The 14,353-nt window shown below is 40.6% G+C and overlaps 1 protein-coding gene across 1 annotated transcript in view; it reads left to right on the plus strand.

The window, feature by feature from the left end:
* The window catches only part of LOC141147198 (sterol 26-hydroxylase, mitochondrial-like), a 48,547-nt gene that overhangs the window by 15,144 nt on the left and 19,050 nt on the right, over positions 1–14,353 (plus strand). The window contains exon 5 of the mRNA XM_073634353.1: positions 11,755–11,918. Coding sequence (XP_073490454.1) covers positions 11,755–11,918 — 164 coding nt within the window. The remainder of the gene's footprint in view (positions 1–11,754; positions 11,919–14,353) is intronic.

Raw genomic sequence — 14,353 nt, forward strand, 5'->3', positions numbered from 1 at the left:
ACTTTACCGTTTACTGTGTTTTATTGTTAACCATTTTTATGTCTTCAGGTACGCCATTCACGACTTTGAGTGGTTATACCAGAATGATGCCTGCAGGTTTAGGTATCATCTTGGTATCATTCTTTTCAGCCAGCGGTCGGCTTTCATGTAAAAGCAATCCTAGTGGCTAATTAGCCTCTAGACTGCTTTTACAAGCAGTGGGAGGGAATGACCCCTCCCACCATCTTCCGTGTTTTTCTCTGGCTCTCCTGTCTCAACAGGGAACCTGAGAATGCAGCCGGTGATTCAGCCAGCTGACCATAGAGCTGATCAGAGACCAGAGTTGCTCCAAACATCTCTATGGCCTAAGAAACCGGAAGCTACGAGCATTTCATGACTTAGATTTCGCCGGATGTAAACAGCGCCATTGGGAAATTGGGAAAGCATTTTATCACACCGATCTTGGTGTGGTCAGATGCTTTGAGGGCAGAGGAGAGATCTAAGGTCTAATAGACCCCAATTTTTTCAAAAAAGAGTACCTGTCACTACCTATTGCTATCATAGGGGATATTTACATTCCCTGAGATAACAATAAAAATTATTAAAAAAAAAAAAAAAAAAATGAAAGGAACAGTTTAAAAATAAGATAAAAAAAAAAAAAAAAAAAAAAAGCACCCCTGTTCCCCCCCTGCTCTCGCGCTAAGGCGAACGCAAGCATTGGTTTGGCGTCAAATGTAAACAGCAATTGCACCATGCATGTGAGGTGTCACCGCGAACGTCAGATCGAGGGCAGTAATTTTAGCAATAGACCTCCTCTGTAAATCTAAAGTGGTAACCTGTAAAGGCTTTTAAATATGTATTTATTTTGTTGCCACTGCACGTTTGTGCGCAGTTTTAAAGCATGTCATGTTTGGTATCCATGTACTCGGCCTAAGATCATCTTTTTTATTTCATCAAACATTTGGGCAATATAGTGTGTTTTAGTGCATTAAAATTTTAAAAAGTGTGTTTTTTCCCCAAAAAATGTGTTTGAAAAATCGCTGCGCAAATACTGTGTGAAAAAATCTGTAGGGCATTTGCTTTAAAAAAATATATAATGTTTGGGGGTTCAAAGTAATTTTCTTGCAAAAAAAAAAATATTTTTTGTTCATATAAACAAAAAGTGTCAGAAAGGGCTTTGTCTTCAAGTGGTTAGAAGCGTGGGTGATGTGTGACATAAGCTTTTAAATGTTGTGCATAAAATGCCAGGACAGTTCAAAACCCCCCCAAATGACCCCATTTTGGAAAGTAGACACCCCAAGCTATTTGCTGAGAGGCATGTCGAGTCCATGGAATATTTTATATTGTGACACAAGTTGCGGGAAAGAGACAAATTTTTTTTTTTTTTTTTGCACAAAGTTGTCACTAAATGATATATTGCTCAAACATGCCATGGGAATATGTGAAATTACACCCCAAAATACATTCTGTTGCTTCTCCTGTGTACGGGGATACCACATGTGTGAGACTTTTTGGGAGCCTAGCCGCATACGGGACCCCGAAAACCAAGCACCGCCTTCAGGCTTTCTAAGGGCGTAAATTTTTGATTTCACTATTCACTGCCTATCACAGTTTCGGAGGCAATGGAATGCCCAGGTGGCACAAAACCCCCCCCAAATGACCCCATTTTGGAAAGTAGACACCCCAAGCTATTTGCTGAGAGGTATAGTGAATATTTTTCAAACCTCACTTTTTGTCACAAAGTTTTGAAAATTGAAAAAAGAAAAAAAAAATGTTTTTTCTTGTCTTTCTTAATTTTCAAAAACAAATGAGAGCTGCAAAATACTCACCATGCCTCTCAGCAAATAGCTTGGGGTGTCTACTTTCCAAAATGGGGTCATTTGGGGGGGTTTGTGCCACCTGGGCATTCCATGGCCTCCGAAACTGTGATAGGCAGTGAAGAGTGAAATCAAGAATTTACACCCTTAGAAATCCTGAAGGCAGAGATTGGTTTTCGGGGCCCCGTACGCGGCTAGGCTCACAAAAAGTCCCACACATGTGGTATCCCCATACTCAGGAGAAGCAGCTAAATGTATTTTGGGTTGCAATTCCACATATGCCCATGGCCTGTGTGAGAAATATATCATTTAGTGACAACTTTGTGCCAAAAAAAACTAATTTGTCACTTTCCTGCAACTTGTGTCAAAATATAAAATATATTCCATGGACTCAACATGCATCTCAGCAAATAGCTTGGGGTGTCTACTTTCCAAAATGGGGTCATTTGGGGGGGGTTTGTGCCATCTGGGCATTTTATGGCCTTCAAAACTGTGATAGGTAGTGAGGAGTGAAATCAAAAATTTACGCCCTTAGAAATCCTGAAGGCGGTGATTGGTTTTCGGGGCTCCGTACGCGGCTAGGCTCCCAAAAAGTCCCACACATGTGGTATCCCCGTACTCAGGAGAAGCAGCTTTGGGGTGCAATTCCACATATGCCCATGGCCTGTGTGACCAATATATCATTTAGTGACAACTTTTTGTAATTTTTTTTTTTTTTTGTCATTCAATCACTTGGGACAAAAAAAAAATAATATTCAATGAGCTCAACATGCCTCTCAGCAATTTCCTTGGGGTGTCTACTTTCCAAAATGGGGTCATTTGGGGGGGTTTTGTACTGCCCTGCCATTTTAGCACCTCAAAAAATGACAAAAATGATGAAAAGGCAGTCATAAACTAAAAGCTGTGTAAATTCCAGAAAATGTACCCTAGCTTGTAGACGCTATAACTTTTGCGCAAACCAATAAATATACACTTATTGACTTTTTTTTACCAAACACATGTGGCCGAATACATTTTGGCCTAAATGTATGACTAAAATTGAGTTTATTGGATTTTTTTTATAACAAAAAGTAGAAAAAAACTTTTTTATTTTTTTTTTTTTTTTTTTTTTTTTTTCAAAATTTTCGTTTTTTTTCCAATTTGGATCCCCACACCAGTGTGAACCTGGTTCGCAAGGTGTCAATTGACCAAAGGGTGGTGGTAAAGAGCTGAAAAACCACGTGATTTGGTGAAAGTTGGCTGAAAAAGTTCTGCTGTGTGTATGCAATACAAACTTATGGCCAACGCCCTTTGTACAAAAATCCACGGGAAAGTTTGTACAAAGTCCTATCGTGTGTATGAGGCTTAACCCTACTCTAGTTATTAGACATGTGCAATTCGTTTCGTTACGAATTTGTTTTTTAACAAATTTGTTAATTCGGAAGTATCCGAATTAACGAAAACCCGTTTAACGAATTTTTTCGAATATTCGTAAATTTGAAAATTCGTAAATTTGTACATACGTAAATTCGTAACTTAACTATTACTAACTATTAAGTTATAGGTATTGGAATTTCCTTTCAAATTTGGCTGTTGGTGAACGTAACAAATACAAAGTTATCCGAAGTCACGAATTATCCGAAATAATGAATGCCGTATCTAAACGAATGGAACGTAATGAATTAATAATAATAAATGTAAAACGTGGGGTGGGTGCGGCGCTAAATGTATCCAGAAATAAAAAACTGAATAAAGTGAATAATCAGTAGTGGTGAAAGTCCCTATACCACAAAAACAAGAAAAAAAGGGAACAAAAACCAAATGAATGAACATTCAGTAGTAGTGAAAAACTGCGTATGAAAAAAACTAAGGCAAAATCCCTAAACCTCAAAAATAGGGAAAATGACAATCATATAAACAAGTAAAAAGAGACAAAATTGTGTAAATCCTATAAATGACTATAATAATAATATGAGTCATAAATATAGAAGTGAAATATCACAGAAGATAGAACGACAAAGCATCAGAAAAAAAAAAACAAATATAAGTATATATATATATATATATATATATATATATATATATATATATATATATATATATATATATATATATATATATATATATATATATATATATATATAGTGGTGATCACAAGATAAAAAGCAAAACCAAAAAATTCAGCAAATAAAGTCCCAAAATATGGTAACAAAATAAATAAAATAAAATGAATAATGTCCATGCAAGTGAAACAGCTTGATGCCGTGAAGAGAAAAGTGGAGGCCCTTCTTCCAAACAAATTAGGCACCCAGAATGAGTATGTAGTCTCCTTACCCGCAGGGAAGACCGCAATGGCGGTCACACTAAGCCCAGGGAATTGGGTCTCCCAAAAACCTAAACGGATATCCCGGTCAGCTGGGTCCTTATCACTTTGTATTTCTGTCCACTCAGTCCTGAGATATTTACAGCTTTGCCATGCAGTTCTTCTCTGTGGAGACTACATACTCACTCTGGGTGCCTAATTTGTTTGGAAGAAGGGCCTCCACTTTTCTCTTCACGGCATCAAGCTGTTTCACTTGCATGGACATTTTTCATTTTATTTTATTTATTTTGTTATCATATTTTGGGACTTTATTTGCTGAATTTTTTGGTTTTGCTTTTGTAATTACACAATCTATACGAGTGATTTTTGTATATATCTTGTGATCACCACTAATATATATATATATATATATATATATATATATATATATATATATACTTATATTTTGGGTTTTTTTCTGATGCTTTGTCATTCCATCTTCTGTGATATTTCACTTCTATATTTATGACTCATATTATTATTATAGTCATTTATAGGATTTACACAATTTGCTCTCTTTTTACTTGTTTATATGATTGTCATTTTCCCTATTTTTGAGGTTTAGGGATTTTGCCTTAGTTTTTTTTTTTTTTTTTTTTCATACGCATTTTTCCACTACTACTGAATGTTCATTCATTTGGTTTTTGTTCCCTTTTTTTCTTGTTTTTGTGGTATAGGGACTTTGTCTTAGTTTTCCAATTAATTTTTCACCACTACTGATTATTCACTTTATTCAGTTTTTTATTTCTGGATACATTCAGCGCCAGACCCACCCCATGTTTTACACTGATTTGAGTTTTTGTATTTAGGACTTTTGGTGCTGGCAGCTTTATACACATTAATTTTTTTCACTTCTTTTATTTAAATTTTTATTTAAAATTTAAATTTAAAATTTAAATTTTTTATTTTAAGTGCAGCGTTAACCATTCTGTTTTTCTACTAATAATAAAAAATAACAATAAGATTAATAATAAACTTTTTATTATTATTATTAATTTGTTCTGTTCCATTTGCTTAGATGCGGCATTCGTTATTTCAGATAATTCGTAACTTCGCATAAATTCGTATTCGTTACGTTCACCAACAGCCAAATTTGAAAGGAGATTCAGATACCTATAATTTAATAGTTAGTTATTATTTCAGATTTTCGAGTTTTCGGGTTTTCGAATTTCAAATTTCCGAATTTTCTAATGTACGAATTTTCGAATTTACGAATGTACGAATTTACTAATGTACGAATTTTCGAATTTACGAATGTATGAATTTAATAATGGATGAATTTACAAATTGCGATCATAAGGAATGACCCGAAAAAAAAAAAAAAACGAATGAAATGAAAACAAAAACAAACACATTTTTTGGCAGCGCACATGTCTACTAGTTATGTAAAATCTGATTGGTTGCTATGGGTTATTGCAGTTTGCACATCGTCTTTGCATTATCCTATTGAATAAGTCTGTTGTAGCAGCTGCAGAACTCATACTTACAGTTTTTCTGTACATCAGCAGTCTGTTTCCGACATCCATTTGCATCCACTTAATTTATGATTACAGGCAGGATACCTCAAAGAAATGCCACTATATACTTTTCTAGTGCTAGGCGCAACTATTTTTCCCTTTTCTGTGAAGGTGCCTGTCACCTTTTAGCAATGAGATAGAATAGAGGAAGCTATATAAAAAAAAAAAAAAAAAAACTTTGTCCTAAGTAAAGAAAGCTCAAAGTTCAGAACTTTTTATTGTCCTAAATAATGATAATGTACCATGTGAATACTTGGCACACAAGCTTTCTGTGTGATACATGACAGCAGTCGTCGATGCAGATTACATGACATATTGTTTTTATTTTCTGCTTGAAAGATCAATATCATAAAGCATTAACATTTTATTTATTCTATTATTAATCAAACAGTTCTGCCACTGATAAAAGTACAGTAAAACCTTGGTCTGAGAGTAACTTGGTTTGAGAGCGTTTTGCAAGACGAGCAAATTTTTTTTACAAAACTGTGACTTGATATACAAGTAGCGTCATTTCACAACAGAGTATAAAAGAGAAGAGAGGCGCCTCTAAGTGTAGCAATATGGTTACATTTAATGAAGGTACAACATTTAGAAACTCACATGGCTGATGATTTAAACAGGCACATCTAAGTATGCAGGGATCCGGGGTAAAGCTGTCCACATAGACCGTCTTCCTCACCACCATAGAAGTCGTCCCTTCCACGCTCTGCTCCACGAGCACTTCAAGTCTCGTTTTTAGATCGCTCTACTGCAGGGTAGTCTTCCCGGTCACAATTGCAGACTGACAGCGGTGAGAGCCGGTCTATGTGAACCGCTTTACCCTGGATCCCTGCATATTTAGGTGTGCCTCTTTTAATCGTCAACTATGTGAGTTGTCATTAAAATGTAATCATATTGCTACACTTAGAGGCGCCTGTCTTCTCTTCTATACTCTGTGGCTCCTGCTGGATTTTGCTTCTAATCCCCTTGTGGAGGCTTCCATTTGTGGATGGACATTTTATGGTTACACAACTTATCACATTGCTAAAATCTTTTTATCTGGACTATAAACTGAAGGACTTATGAATAAATGGTTGTGGAACAAATCATCTGAGTTTCCATTATTTCCTATGGGGAGATTTGCTTTGATATACAAGTGCTTTGGATTACAAGCATGTTTCCGGAATGGATTATGCTCGCAATCCAAGGTTTTACTGTATTCTATTTCTATCCGGTTGTTTGGGCTGTTATCTATTTCTTTGTATGGTGCTGTAACAAAAAGATCCCTGGTGAAAGGCTATTGAGCAAATGAGTGCTGCCCTATGTATTGGTGATTTATTATGATTTGTGATGTCACATGAGCCAATGCAGGAGATGCATAGTGAAGGGGAGAGGAGACCGATGGTGTGTTCCCAGTACAGAGGAACACCGATCGGTCTCCTCCCCTTGTGAGTCCCCCTCCCCCTACAGTTAGAATCACTCCCTAGGTAACACATTTAACCCCTTGATCGCCCCCTAGTGTTAACCCCTTCCCTGCCAGTGACATTTACACAGTAATCAGTGCATTTTTATAGCAGTGATCACTGTATAAATGTGAATGGTCCCAAAATAGTGTCAAAAGTGTCCGATGTGTCCACCACAATGTTACAGTCAAGATAAAAATCGCAGATTGCCGCCATTACCAGTAAAAAAAATGAAAATGCTATAAATCTATCTCCTCTATTGTAGACGCTATAACTTTTGCGCAAATCAATCAATATACGCTTATTGCGATTTTTTTTTTTTTTTTTACCAAAAATATGTAGAAGAATACATATCGGCCTAAACTGAGAAAAAAAAGTAATTATTTTTTTTTTTTTAAATCGGGATATTTATTATAGCAAAAAGTAAAAAATATTTTGTTTTTCTTTTTTTTTTTTTTTTTTGTTCAAATTTGTCACTCTTCTTTTGTTCATAGTGAAAAAAATAAAAACCGCAGTGGTGATCAAATACCACCAAAAGAAAGCTCTATTTGTGGGGGGAAAAAATGATTAAAATTTAATTTGGGGGCAGTGTTGCATGACCGCGCAATTGTCATTCAAAATGCGACAGCACTGAAAGCTGAAAATTGGCCTGGGCAGGAAGGGGGTGAAAATGCCCGGTATTGAAGTGATTAACTGACAATTGCGCCGTCGTGAGATGCTGCATCGGGTATCACGCCCGCTATGTGCATTGGGTTTCAGAGAGATGTCCAGGATGTTTGGAGTCAGTTCACCTTTTTAAATTTTTGTGAACAGGTGAACTTACCCTTTAACCACTTCAGCTCTGGAAGGTTTACCCCCCCCCCCCCCATGACCGGGCCCTTTTTTGTGATACGGCACTGCGTTATTTTAACTGATGATTGCGTGGTCGTGTGACGCTGTACCCAAAAACATTTTCTGTCCTTTTTTCCCACAAATAAAGCTTTCTTTTGGTGGCATTTGATCACCTAATTTTTTTTTTTTTTACTTTCTGCTATAAAACATACACAATAAAAAAAATGGAAAAAACATCGAATTTCTTCATCCATTTAGGCCAATATGTATTCTGCTACATATTTTTGGTAAAAAATCCCAATAAGAGTATATTTATTGTTTTACGCAAAAATTATAGCGTCTACAAACTAGGAAATAGATTTATGGAATTTTTTTTTAATTTTTAATTTAATTTTTTAATTTTTTACATTTTTTTTAATCAAACATTGCGGCTGACAAATTGGACACTAAGTGACACCTTTTTGGGACCAGTGACACTACTGACACTACAGTGATCTGTGCTAAAAATATGCACTGTCACTGTACTAATGACACTTGCAGGGAAGGGGTTAACATCAGGGGCAATCAAAGGGTTAAATGTGTGCCTAGGGAGTTCTTTCTAACTGTGGGGGAGGTGCTTGTATTATGGGAAGGCAGAGATCTGTGTCCCTGCTTTGTAGGAACACAGGATCACAACCTTTCCTTCTCACAGAACATTGATCTGCCTTGTTTACATTCTGTCTGTGTCCTGAAAGATCAGCGGATCCCAACGGACATCGCATCCGCCAGACCCGCTGATTGGCTCCTGCTGTGTACAATCGGAGCGGGTCACAAGAGGCACACGTGCACGCCCCAGACGCAGAAGTGCAGGATCACGTACAGGTGCGTGATCCTGCCCAGGGGAGCCGCCTTGCTGCCATATATTTACAGTTTAGCAAACTGTTAACCACTTAAGGACCAGCCTCATTTTGGAATTTAGGTGTTTACATGTTTAAAACAGGTTTTTTTGCCAGAAAATTACTTAGAACCCCCAAACTTTATATATTGTTTTTTTTCTAACACCCTAGAGAATAAAATGGCGGTCATTGCAATACTTTTTTTCACAGCATATTTGCGCAGCGGTCTTACAAGCGCGCTTTTTTTAGAAAAAATTCACCTTTTTGAATAAAAAAATAAGACAACAATAAAGTTAATGTTACGCCGAGTAAATTGATAGCCAACATGTCACGCTTCAAAATTGCGTCCGCTCGTGGAATGGCGTCAAATTTTTACCCTCAAAAATATCCATAGGCGACGTTTAAAAAATTCTACAGGTTGCCTGTTTTGCGTTACAGAGGAGGTCTAGGGCTAGAATTATTGCGCTCGCTCTAACGATTGCGGCGATACCTCACATGTGTGGTTTGACCACCGTTTTCATATGTGGGCGCTACTCACGTATGCGTTCGCTTCTATGTGTGAGCTCGTCAGGACAGGGGTTTTTTTAAAAAAAAAAAAAATTTGTATTTTTATTATTTATTTTACATTTATTTTATTTATTTTTACACTGTTATAAAAAAAAATTGTGTCACTTTTCTTCCTATTACAAGGAATGTAAACATCCCTTGTAATACAAAAAAGCATGACAGGTCCTCTTAAATATCAAAAAGACCTCACATCTCATATTTACACTAAAATGCAATAAAAAAAAAAAGTCATTTAAAAAAATGACATTGAAAAAATTGTGCCTTTAAGACCTATGGGCGGAAGTGACGTTTTTGACGTCGCTTCCGCCCAGCAGTGTCATGGAGACGAGTGGGCGCCATCTTAGCCTCACTCGTCTACAGGCACAACACTGAGAAGGACGCAGTCGCCTCCGCCGCTACCGACGGCTCTGGTAAGCGGCGGAGGGCACCGGATCGCGGCGGGAGGGGGGACCCCCTCTCCCGCCACCGATAAAAGTGATCTGGCGGCGAATCCGCCACAGAGACCACTTTTATCTGAAAGCTGACCGCCGCGCGAAAACGGGGATACCGGGGTTATGGCAGCTAGCTGCTGCCATAACAACGATATCTGCTGGCAAACTTTGGACGTACATCGGCGTGCGGAGGTCGGCAAGTGGTTAAAGGTGGCAACACACGTGTCAATATGATCCTACAACCAATCACTCAATGTGACTAAAATGACCAAATTAAATGAAAATCACACACCAAAGTTCCTTCATTTGATCTATTTGGTGATCTCTTAAATTACTTAGACTTTACAAAGTTGAACAGCTGTGGCGGAATTTAGCCGATCACTTCTTGTCAATTGAAGAAATATTTGGGAGTTTTGGGGAGAACACATTGTAATTTAGATTGACTGTTTGATTGTATTGTTCCGGAAATTTCAAAATAATAATTCATTAATAATATAAATTGGTTCCAAATTAATAATGACTACCGCAGTAGGGAACAGACATAAAAAAATACACTCGGCATCCTTCCAAATAATTCTTCTGTTTATTCGGCGCAATTGAAGTTTTTTACACACATGCTTATGTAGGTATCACATTAATATTACAATTGTACTTTTATGGTAATAAGGGGCGTAACATAGGCAGGCTAAATTCTAATCAGGACTCGAAAGAATGCAAACATGTAATCAAAACGTTATTAGTGCCGTGTGCACAATGAGTGCAGTGTGCAATACAAAGGCAAAACATATGAAATAGAATACAGTTATTTACAGAATGTACAATTTCTTTTATATAGTATATTGTTCACATTTTTCAACTGCTAGATCATTTTTTTTATCAATATTTTCAGTCAATTGCAAGATTTAGAACAATACCAGAGCAAGTTTTCCATTTTTGTTCCTTCGACAACAGTTGATGAAATGATTGACTTCTGTCAAGGAGCCATTGGCTCCCGCTGCTGTCAATCAAATCCAGGGAGCCAGGGGCGGGGCCGAATCCTGCTGTCTGTGTTAATGGTGGCAGCAGCAGGACTCGGGAGCGCGCCCGCATGAGTACCCCCATGGAAAGCGGCTCTCCGTGAGGGCACTCGATGAAGAGGAGGGGCCAGGAGCGCCGCCGGGGGGACCCCAGAAGAGGAGGATCGGGGCTGCTCTGTGCAAAACTCTTGCACAGAGCAGGTAAGTATGACATGTTTGTTTTTTTTGTTTTTTTTAAATGAGCCTTTTCAATCACTTTTAACTTTCTTTATCTCTTTCTTTTCTTTTCTTTCTTTTCTTTCTTTTCTTTCTTTCTTTCTTTCTTTCTTTCTTTCTTTCTTTCTTTTTCTTTCTTTTTCTTTCTTTCTTTCTTTCTTTCTTTCTTTCTTTCTTTCTTTCTCTCTTTCTTTCTCTCTTTCTTTCTCTCTTTTCTTTCTCTCTTTCTCTTTCTTTCTCTCTTTTCTTTCTCTCTTTCTCTTTCTTTCTCTCTTTCTTTCTCTCTTTCTTTCTCTCTTTCTTTCTTTCTCTCTTTCTTTCTCTCTTTTCTTTCTCTCTTTCTCTTTCTTTCTCTCTTTCTCTTTCTTTCTCTCTTTTCTTTCTCTCTTTCTCTTTCTTTCTCTCTTTCTTTCTTTCTCTCTTTCTTTCTTTCTCTCTTTCTCTCTTTCTTTCTTTCTCTCTTTCTTTCTCTTTCTTTCTCTCTTTCTCTCTTTTCTTTCTCTCTTTCTTTCTCTCTTTCTTTCTCTCTTTCTTTCTCTCTTTCTTTCTCTCTTTTCTTTCTCTCTTTCTCTTTCTTTCTCTCTTTCTTTCTCTCTTTCTCTCTTTCCGCTCTTTGTCCATACTTCCTCTCCCTTTTTGCTCAGATTGTGCAGAGCTGGCCTTTACATGAATGAGGAAAGCAGAACATTGCACATAATCTGATCTTTTGAATAAATCCATAGGAATAAAGATGATCGAGCAGAAGATGGAGAAGATACAAGCTTGCTTGGACCGTGGAGAGGAGGTGCAGGGGGAGTATCTAACCTATCTGCTGTCCAATGGAAAACTGACCAATAAGCAGGTGAACGGCAGCGTGACAGAGCTGCTGTTGGCTGGAGTGGACACGGTATTTGCATCCTATAATGTTCTATGATATTCCAAAAATGTTAGTGTCATAGGGGGTTATTTACGAAAGTAGTGCACTCGTAGTGCAAAGTGGATTTGCCTTTAGTAAATAACACCCATAGTGTTGCATGGCAGTGTTAATTTCTTCTACAAAAATATTTTCATTACAAGTTTCATCAGCTGCATGTTTTCAGTGTCCTAAACGAGAATAAAATTTGAATAGAATAAAATTTGAGGTGAAAACTATGACGAAAATAAATTCCAATTTTCGTCAACAAACAAAAATGTAAGGGAGGGATGTTTACCCACCTTAACCACTTGCTTACTGGGCACCAGTGGTGTATTTAGGTTTTGTGCTGCCCTAGGCCTGACTAAGCTCGCTCACCCCATAATTTAACTATGACCAACCCCTTCCTGTCAAGGCCACACCCCTTCCTTTTTAAGATCCGCCCTGTCATCTTCATGGGAGGACAGAGGGACATCGCGGGAGGAGGGCAGTGAGTGATACAGCATCTTTTCATTTGGGGGGTAAGGGGATATGTGCTGGGTGCTTTGGGAGGCTCTTGCACTGAAGTCGTGTCCCTCCTCTGTGGCTCCTCCTCCTCCTGGCTGTGTTACTGAGTGTGTGTGGCTGACAGTGGGGAGAGAGGTGTCGGCTGCTACGGAAAGCCCATCGCCGCTTGTGGGACTCCAGGCGGCAGATGTCCAGGGTGCCCACGCTGGCGTATCCCTGTCTGGCCAGTTACCGAAACTCAGTGCCGTAACTCGTTGTGGGCTCTGGGACAGTGGCGTCACTAGGGTTGGCCTAGAGGATATCAGGTTAGGTACTTCCTAATGGCTCAGTTCCTGGGAACAGTAATGGATAATGGCCAACAGGCTCTCTTACCAGACCCAGTGAAACTGCAACAGTGATTCCTCCAGCTGGACGTTCGCTCACTCTGGGTTGCCCAGGCCAACTCTAGTCAGTAGTGTAGCATGTCTCTACCCTGGCAGTGGCTTCATCTATCTCCCCCTCTGGTGGTGCGGGTACAGCGTGGCTCTCTGGTGGTGCGTGTACAGCGTGGCTCTCTGCGGGTACAACGTGGCCCTCTGGTGGTGCGGGTACAACGTGGCCCTCTGGTGGTGCGGGTACAACGTGGCCCTCTGGTGGTGCGGGTACAGTGTGGCTCTGGTGGTACGGGTACAGCGTGGCTCTGGTAGTGCGGGTACAACGTGGCTCTCTGGTGGTGCGGGTACAGCGTGGCTCTGGTAGTGCGGGTACAACGTGGCCCTCTGGTGGTGCGGGTACAGCATGGCTCTGGTGGTGCGGGTACAGCGTGGCTCTGGTGGTGCGGGTACAGCGTGGCTCTGGTGGTGCGGGTACAGCGTGGCTCTGGTGGTGCGGGTACAGCGTGGCTCTGGTGGTGCGGGTACAGCGTGGCTCTGGTGGTGCGGGTACAGCGTGGCTCTGGTGGTGCGGGTACAGCGTGGCTCTCTGGTGGTGCGGGTACAGCGTGGCTCTCTGGTGGTGCGGGTACAGCGTGGCTCTGGTGGTGCGGGTACAGCGTGGCTCTGGTGGTGCGGGTACAGCGTGGCTCTGGTGGTGCGGGTACAGCGTGGCTCTGGTGGTGCGGGTACAGCGTGGCTCTCTGGTGGTGCGGGTACAGCGTGGCTCTCTGGTGGTGCGGGTACAGCGTGGCTCTGGTGGTGCGGGTACAGCGTGGCTCTCTTGGTGCAGGTAAAGCGTGGCTCTCTGGTGGTGCGGGTACAGCGTGGCTCTGGTGGTGCGGGTACAGGGGTACAGTTTGGCTCCCTATCTGGCTTCCCCCAGCACAGTATTCTCTTTTTCTCCTCCTGTAACCCCCCCCCCCCACAGCAGAGTGCATGCATGCTGGGGGCTGTAGCATGATGTCTGATACACACACAGGCACGCCATTCTTTAGTGATTACTTTTCCTATGATGCCCCCAGAGTCTTCTGATTGGCCCTCTGATGTGGCCAATTATGGGGAGGGAAACAGCGGGGAGGAAGCTGGGCGGCGGCACGGCAAAACCAATTAGAGCCGATCTCTCTCTCTCTTCTCCGTTCAGCTGATAGAAAGGGGAGGGGGGGCGAGCGGGGGAGTTCTCTGGTAAATGGAGCAGCAGATCTGTGACAGGGAGAGGAGAGATGCGGGCTGTCAGGGGAGGGGGAGGCGAGCGGGGGGAGATACACAGACAGCCCGCATCTCTCCTCTCCCTGTCACAGATCTGCTGCTCCATTTACCAGAGAACTCCCCCGCTCGCCCCCCCTCCCCTTTCTGTCAGCTGAACGGAGAAGAGAGAGAGAGAGCGGCTCTAATTGGTTTCGCCGTGCCGCCGCCCAGCTTCCTCCCTGCTGTTTCCCTCCCTATAATTGGCCACAGCAGAGGGCCATTCAGAGAAAGAGAGAATCACGGCTTTACGGGGCGGCTTGACGG

Source organism: Aquarana catesbeiana, linkage group LG06 (assembly GCF_042186555.1).
Source record: "Aquarana catesbeiana isolate 2022-GZ linkage group LG06, ASM4218655v1, whole genome shotgun sequence".
Taxonomy (NCBI): Eukaryota; Metazoa; Chordata; class Amphibia; order Anura; family Ranidae; genus Aquarana; species Aquarana catesbeiana.